This window comes from Buceros rhinoceros, unplaced genomic scaffold (assembly GCF_000710305.1).
Source record: "Buceros rhinoceros silvestris isolate BGI_N320 unplaced genomic scaffold, ASM71030v1 scaffold12431, whole genome shotgun sequence".
Taxonomy (NCBI): Eukaryota; Metazoa; Chordata; class Aves; order Bucerotiformes; family Bucerotidae; genus Buceros; species Buceros rhinoceros.
This window is the reverse complement of record NW_010393734.1, coordinates 31,097-39,517: the sequence shown is the minus strand read 5'-3', so window position 1 is coordinate 39,517 and position 8,421 is coordinate 31,097. Positions and strand designations below refer to the sequence as shown.

Genomic DNA, 8,421 nt, shown 5'->3' with positions numbered 1-8,421 from the left:
GTAGGGAAAAAAGATGCAGAGAAAATACACACAACTTTCAGAACTCCCAGCAGGTACAAATTGGGGGGTGGGGGGCGTGTGCAGGGGAAATCACTCAGTAAAGGTTATAAGAACCATCCATTATGCATTGGATTCTGCAGTTCCTAACAGCTCCATGCACTTAGGAATATGGTAGAAAAATAAGAAAGACAAAGTTTCTATTTAATACTATGGTATATTATCGGATTTTGAAAAAGCATAATACACCGCCACAGCCAAAATTTTGGCATGATAACTGTGGGGAGAAATTCCAAAATCTTGCTAGAAATAGCCTTGTGGGAAATTGTGATTAAGTAGTGTATTCACTCAAAGCCATTCGAGCTTTATAGAAGAAAATGAAAAGGTCAAGTCAAGAATTTGTACAGCTGCAGCCCACAACAATCCAGAGAGTGGAATAAATGTCAACAACACTAGGCATTTCATTTAATAAAATCAGAATTTCATAAGACCTTGAGAAGATCTTATCAGAATAAGTTCTCTCCTTACTTGCTTCAAAATTGCAGTGTCTTACCATCAATTTCGTAGGCATACACTTCACCAAAAATCATCCAGTATGGATGAAACACTATATCTCTAGCAAGAGCCCAAGAGGGTGCCTCATTAGGATACAAGATTGCCTTCCTGGGAACACCAAAACTAAGCAGCACAAGTGCCATAATCACCACAATGTAAAACATGTTGGCCACCTGTTAACACAAAAGAAGTCAGTTAACCCACAAGGTCATAATTATGATTTCACTTTTTTACAGTGAATGTGTAAGCTTGATGAATTCTATGTATTATACCAGGAAAAGAGTCTAGCACACTTATATTTCAATTAAAAAAAAAATCTTAATTAACAAACCCTGTAGAAAACTTGCTTTTTTTCCCTTTCCTTTCTTACAAGGTATTTAGCATCCTTGGCCAAAGGCAACTGAGATCATCTCCTTTGTAACTTGAATATGTATTATGTGGAAGAGCAGCAGCTGGTAAAGTGGTTCCTAAATGCACTCAATAGCTGCACAAGATGCAGCTGAAACACAGAACTTTTGCCTCTTGCAAGAAATTAAAATGAGAAATGAGCAACTCGATGCCCTCATTTCTAAGGAATGAAAGGGTTCAACTTTTCAGGAATCATTTTATAGGGGGAAGAAAAACTAACACCTCTTCTACCTTCATATATATAATTCTCAAGCCTTAACATATTTTTTAACATTTAAAATAGCTCACAGAGTAAAGCTGTTGGGTTTTTTTTTTAATTTAAACAATTTGAGCATTTTTTGTGTGAGAAAAGACAAGAAAGGAGCCACAATCTATTCCCAGTTTTCCCCAGCACAAAATATGAAACTGCTTTAGGACACAAAACACGTTAGTCTTGCACTAGAGAGCACAAAGGCAAGAAAACCAAGACTATAAATAAATCTCAGACCCAAAAGGGCAGCAATGCTAGATGAATCAAGAAAAAGGCATCATGATACTCATTCCAGTCTCTAACATCTAAGAACAGACCAGAGAAGGAAGATGTGCCAGCTTTTTGCAGGTATGTGTCAGAGAAAGCCCTATAATACTGTAAACCTTCTGACAGCCCTTGGTTTGAAACACATGAAGTCACATTCCAGCTACCTAGTTCTGCACACTGAATTATTGGCATACTATACCAGGATAAGCAAACTTTTTCGAAACAGAACTGTCATAAAAGTTGTAAATGGATACAGCAAGAAAAATATATTTCAGTTGGGGGAAAAAAAAAAAAGACAGTAGCAGAAGTAGTGCTTACCATTTTCCCAATCATCATAACATAAGGGCCAGCCTGTTGATTTACAGCTAGAAAATCCAGTAATCGCACATACCAAAAAATTATATTGAGACAATATGTTATTCTTCCAGCAACAAAGACATAATTTTCTCTGTAAGTGTTTTCACCAAAATTCCCCTTTGCTCCAAATCTTAATGCAAACCCGATGAAGAAAGTGACAATGGCAACTGTATCACTGATATTGAAGTAATCACTGAACCACACTTTAATCTTCTGATTAATCTTCCCAGCCTCTGACATAAAAATCTGCAACAAAAACAAAAGTCAGGTCTGCTCACACTTATTGCACATGGACCAAAACCAAAATACATGAATCACTAACGTTTTTATTCCTGCAAAAATAAATTATCTGTTCAAAATGGGTAATTGCTTTACACTGAGGAGTCAAAACCAGGTTTGACTGTGTCAGCTTCAACACACAGACAAAGAGACAAAAAAATACGATTCCTTCTGTCTGACCAATTTATGAAGGAATTTTGGGTTCGGGCTCTTTTTTGGTTTTGTGTTTTTTCTTTTTGAGGTAGTTACTCTTAGAAAAATGAGCTCCACTTTCTGCCCCTTCAGCTGGGTCTGAGGTACCAGGTTAATGAACTAACTTCCTCTCTCTCGTTTAAAAATTCTTACAGAATTTCTCAGAAGTCTCTCACTGACCAACAACACTGAAGTTGTGTTAGCTATCCTAGTTTGATAAAGCTTTTTTTCTTTTGACATTTGTCACAGCATAAGGGTACAGTTTGACTGACGCAAATAAATACACATTCTACCCCTCAGAAAAATAGGGTTATTTATTTAATCACAACTTCTAAACAGTGAGTTACAGATACCAAAAAAAAGGAAATCGACTCAGGGCGGGAAGGATTTTAACAATAAAGGCGAGGGGAATGGTGTGGGTGGGTGTGTGGCGGGGATCAGACCAGCACGTCATTGCCAGTTTCTTGAAATTTAGGAGGATACAAACTCACCTCCTTTTAACAGACCTCCAACTCTTCCCCATTGGAAACAGAAGAAAAGCAACCTATGTCCAAGCAGAAGGCCAAGAAACACTGGTATTGAAACTAACAGCCTCTACCAAAGTTTAGCTTTTGCATCATGTACTCAGATGCTTGAAGTTGCTTAGGTTCTCTTGTTTATAAACACAGTTTAAAAACATATCGTTTTAAGTGACAAAAAACCCCCACAAACCCCAGATGGTTACAGGCATACCTCACGGATTTTCTCAATCGCTGATGTGAAAATGTAAGCAATAACAATCCACTCTTGAACGGACGGTACTTCTTCCATTTTTACAAGAACCACAAATGTGTAGAGCATGAGGAATCCTAAGTATGCCAACTAAAAAAAGCGATGAAAATTACACATACAATTACCAAAGGTTCTTTATAGATGTGCAGGGAATCTTTTGATGTGGTATACAACAACAGCTTCAAGTAGAATTATAGTACTATATTTACCCCCTTAACTAGACAAGTTATTATTTATAAGGGGATACGAACATTTTTGTCTTATAAGAGGAAAAATAGCTGTAATAAGCAATTTATTGTTAGCAAACCTTTGTTCTTATTACAGTTATTTTTCCTTTAATACAAATTTCAGTTTCCATCACAGTAATTTAAACAAAGCTGTCCATGAACTCTTTAGCCTAATGATTACAGAATGCCTGCAACTGATGAAATTACTCGTGTTAATTACTCTTAGCTTAAAAAAAACAAAAACAAAAAAACCACACAAAAACCAAACCCCACATCAACAAACCACACTAAGAAAACCAAAATCCACCCAAAACAAAAACACCAACAAAAAGTATTTCTCAAAGCTACCAACCCAAACCGCAGAGCACTGCACGTGCACACGCAGTTTTCCAAAATCAAGTTACTTTTCATCTGCAGCTTAGCAAGATAAAGGGTTTTCCTGTTGCTTTTCAAGAAGCAGTTAAATTCTGATTCAGGTCACGGAGTTACATGTCGGGAAAACATCAACAAAATACACATTACCCAGAAGAAAACTCACCGTATTAAACCAAAACTTCACAATTGGTGCATGATAAAATGCATAAAATTTCTGTGTAATTGGAAGTCTTTTAGGTTTTGCTGGAGTCTCCATATCATGCTTTTCTAAAGTATTGTCCAAGATCCTTACTTCTTTAAAGACCTCCTAAAATGAAAGGACTGTTAACCTCATATACAGAAAAACATGCTTTTGGACACTTGGTTGAACTCTAGCTTTGATTTAAAAGTGTAATTATTCATTTTAAGTTAGAAGTACTGTTTTTATTATCTCCCTCTGCCCCACATTACCATAGGTATTTCATCTGCTGCATTCTGGAAGTTGTTTTCACTATCATCCATTGTCATCTGATGCGCATCTTGAGATTGAGGAATGTGTGACATTTCAGCCTTGGTCTTGTATTCCAAGAGCAGTATAGCAGGAGGCAGCAAAATACTCAGTATCACCTGGAAAAGATGAAGACTAAGTGCAAGTGGTTCTCAGCTACATTAAAGTTATCAGAATATATTACAAAGAACACCCTCTGAAAATACATCATGCAAATTTCACTTGCTTGTTATTGAGGAGAAAAAACTGTAGCAAATAATTAGTTGCTATTGCTTATCTACACATTTAAGAGGCTAAGATTGCATATACAAAGTGTTCCTTGATTCAAAGATATAGAAAAGAAGAAGAATCAACAAATTCTGAAACTAAAAGCTACTAAAGAACGCACTCCAAGCCCGAAGATCCAAAGAAACTCCGGGACTGTGTACTGTCACAGTGTAGTCAAAAAGCATATACAGGTGGAGGTTGTGGTTTTGTTGGGGGCCAGGGGTGTGTTTTCTTTGATTTCAGGGGCTTTTTTCAACTTATGGTAGAAAGATGAGATAAGATATGGATGAAGAGAGTAAGTGAAAGCTATTTATTGTCACTAGCCTGTTACAAAGCAAGCGAGAAAATGGTTAATCAGTTATCAAAGAGGATTTTAGTACGTCTCAAGTTAAATGATGCTTGTAGGTATTTTGTAGGAAAGTTTTACATCATTATATTCCTAACGACAGTTAGATTTTGGTAGACCACCTCAAAGAAATACACAGCTCCCATTTCGGTTCAATTGATCTATATCACAAAGAGAACTATTGGAAAACCTGTCCCCCATCTGCCTACCCTTGTTTCATTCTGCGCCCTGCTCTTGCCCAGTTTATTCCTCCAAAATAGGATATACATAAAGCCTTTCTACATCAAGTCTTATGTGCTGCCTGTACAAAGCCAAAATACATGAAACTATGTACCTAAGGCGGGGTTTGTCTGTTAAGTTTTTTTAATCACTCTGGTTTTAGTAGTGGATTAGTATTCACATGATCTCTTTAGGCCTCTGATTAAAGGCTACTTGCCTGGTTTATGCCGTCTATATTTCTGTACCTTATTTGAAAAGATAATAGAGTGTCAAAAGAAGAGCTTACAATAAATACTTCCAGTTTTGATTACGTTCTAGGAGACTACTTTACAGGCCTTGTTAACATAAGCTATAGTTTTGAAAGCTTTATACTAATACCATTTAAACACATGCTTTGCTTCCATTTAAACATAAATTTCCCTGATCCTTTTTACACCAATGAACTGCGACAGTGCTTACTTTGTACCATGAATTCTTCCTCATATTCAGCCTTCCCATCCACATATCTGATAACAACATCTGCGTACAAGTATGTGCTACAAACGGACGAAGCCTTGATGACACCGCTAGCTTCAGACAAGTCGAGTTGCTCCAATTTTTAAGCTCATAGGTTAGTAATTTCATTGCCATAGTTTCATCTTGTCGGAAGGACTGTTCTAACAGTTCAACTGCCAGTTGACCAAACTCACTAGGATGAAGAAAAAAAACAATAAAACAAAATTCACTACCTATAGAAATGACCTTGAGTTCAAGTCAGATTTTCTTGTACAATCAAATTCCCAGCAGCACAACTCCAAGGGACTATTACCTGTCCCTTCTGTATGGACGTACTGTGCAGTAATTACACTGTCTAGTAATTAAACCACAACATGTGAATCTGTGAGTTCTAATAAAAAACACACACAGGCTGCAAACAGCTGCTAAAACATGCACAGAAATTACGGGGAAGTAAGTAAATGGCACATTCAGTGTCATTTTAATTTAACTATAAATCATGACTTGTAACAGCTCTCAAGAGAGCAGTGCCTCGTATAAAACTTCTAGAGTGCCACTTAATTCCTTTTGCAAAAAGGAATAGCCTTCTGGTGCTCGGTTCGGGTTTTGTTCATATATAGCCCGCTAATCTTACTGTAAAGTTCAAGAAAAGATCTTTAAAAATGTAAATTATTTACTTGGAATACTGTTTCAGTTCTTCTGAAGTATCATCTACAAGGTCACTTTGTTTTGCTTCATATGCCATTGACCGATACACTTTGCAAGCAACCAGGGCTTTTGCCATGGACTCCTCCCCATGCTGCCAGAAGAACAGGGCCATCTTTTGCCTCTTCATTAACACTGCCCACAGTAGCAGCTCATTGAGAGGATAAGCAAAACGTCTTGTTTCAGGATCATCTATGTCTACTATTTCATCTTTGGTTCTTTTCTTCTTTCCCTCTTCTGTACCAGTGTCAATCTTCAAAATAAAGTCAGAAAGTTGCATTTTAAATCTCTAAACTTAGTCATTACACAACTTGTAATAAAATGCTGAGTGATCCAGTATCAAATTATATATAATTACATAAAGAAAAACGCATTTCTGAAGACTTGAAAAGCAGCTGGGACTTTGGTCAAAAAAGTTCATTTAAGTCCACTTTATTTTAGCAACTAGGAGACTGAATTACTTTGATTTATAGATCAAAAGAAAAATCAGTATCTAATATACACACATAAAGGAGGACACTACTTGTAGTAACACACAGCCAAACCCTGCTCCATCTACAAAGCCATTTGAGCCCCTCACTGCAAGAACTGTGCCAAAGATAAGCTTTTTTCTCCCTAAGATATCAAAGCTTATCCAGAAGATTACTGTACAGAAAGATAAACACTCTTCACAGACTCCTGTAAGTATTCTAGAGTTTATAAACAAGTACAACAACATTTCAATGGCACTTGGATTTCAACCAGGTTTTCCAGTCCAAACCGCTTAAAGCAAACCCCACCATGTTCTCGTCACGCATCCGTACCTTTGGTTTGTACGGCTGTGCTGTTTTAATGAAGTGATTATGGCGCATTTTTTCTTTTTTGTCTGCCCTGTTACCAAAAGACTCATGGCTTTTACACATCTGAGGAGTAGTATTTGAAGCATTTCGCCCAGATCGCTGTAACAAGAATAAGGGGAAGGATTTTGGTTTAGTTTCTTTAGTCTTCCCCCCTAGGCATTGTAAAATCATCTTTTTAGAGCTAGATAACTTAGTTGAGCAATTAAACTTCACTTCACTACTGAAACAGTGATGAACTTAAATAACAGCAACAACTGGAATTTCTGCTGGATTTTTAACAGATTTTTCGTTTGTTTTGGTTTTCTTTAAGAAGTCACAAAGTAGGTAGTTACACTTGTTTTACAAGAAGCTAAGACATCTGCATTCCAATCTGCATGTTTAGTGCTCATTCTTCCCCATAAGTAGGAAAAGATAGAATAACAGAGAAGGAATTTAGATGTCTAGAATAAGGAGCAGGAGAAAAAACCCTTTTGTTTGCCGTTGATCCCAAACCAGCTACCAGCCACTAGGCCTTACTATTGCCTTTAAAAAAACCAGTCCACTGACAGGAAGAACAGAACAACGTGGATCCAATTTTTTTCCAAAATACATAGGTTTATTTGAGAACATATGAATCGGCATGTCCTGTTATCCAACTGTCACATACCCGATTGTTCCCGCTGAGACTATTGTATATAGCTCTAAAGCGTTTCCTTGTGTAGGTGCATCTATAGGTTCCTCCCATCAGATATTCAATCACCAGCCCCACATCAATCAGGTTGATTTTATATCCTGGAGGAAGATTTCCCTAGGAATACAAGAAGTATTTGTAGTTTTTCAAATTATAATCTTAAATTTGCTTAGAGTGTTTCTACATGTTACATCACAGCTCTAAATAAAAACCAAATTAAACTTTTCATGACTAAAAACCCCACCATCTACATGACTCAATATTTATCAGTTACAGGAAAGAAGTCATAGTCTTGGGTTTTTGAACTATCTCCCCTAACAGGGGTAGATGTTCACTCTGTTGCAGGGGGGTGTGGGGGGGGCAGAGAGTGGGTGGGAAATGGGATGGAACTGTATTTTGTCTATTGTTTTAACAGCAAAAATTACTCCTAGCAGCCAGTATAAGCTTTGAGTACTCCCAAGGAGGAAAACAATCAGAAGATGAAAAAGACAAACACTCTTCGGGTTTTAACATCTTTCTGGCAGCAGGACACAAGAGCAAGTATTGGAAAAGACAGAACATCTGAAGAGGTAGCTTATTATTTACAATAAAATCTAATTAATAAACCTAAGACTAAATTGACAGCCAAACATAAGAAAACATTAAAAAATTAACATTGCCAGCTTAACACATTTTTACATTTACAGCATACCTGTTTGACATCCCGAACAAGGTG

General features: G+C 36.9%; 1 protein-coding gene across 1 annotated transcript in view; it reads right to left on the bottom strand.

Annotated features, from left to right (window-relative positions):
* Nucleotides 1-8,421, bottom strand: part of TRPM7 (transient receptor potential cation channel, subfamily M, member 7) — a 36,299-nt gene that overhangs the window by 15,963 nt on the left and 11,915 nt on the right. The window contains 11 exon segments of the mRNA XM_010144985.1: nucleotides 551-725; nucleotides 1,796-2,080; nucleotides 3,038-3,166; nucleotides 3,842-3,985; nucleotides 4,129-4,284; nucleotides 5,457-5,685; nucleotides 6,170-6,431; nucleotides 6,787-6,808; nucleotides 7,001-7,081; nucleotides 7,683-7,823; nucleotides 8,398-8,421. The exon segment at nucleotides 8,398-8,421 is cut by the window's right edge and continues 12 nt beyond it. Coding sequence (XP_010143287.1) covers nucleotides 551-725; nucleotides 1,796-2,080; nucleotides 3,038-3,166; nucleotides 3,842-3,985; nucleotides 4,129-4,284; nucleotides 5,457-5,685; nucleotides 6,170-6,431; nucleotides 6,787-6,808; nucleotides 7,001-7,081; nucleotides 7,683-7,823; nucleotides 8,398-8,421 — 1,648 coding nt within the window.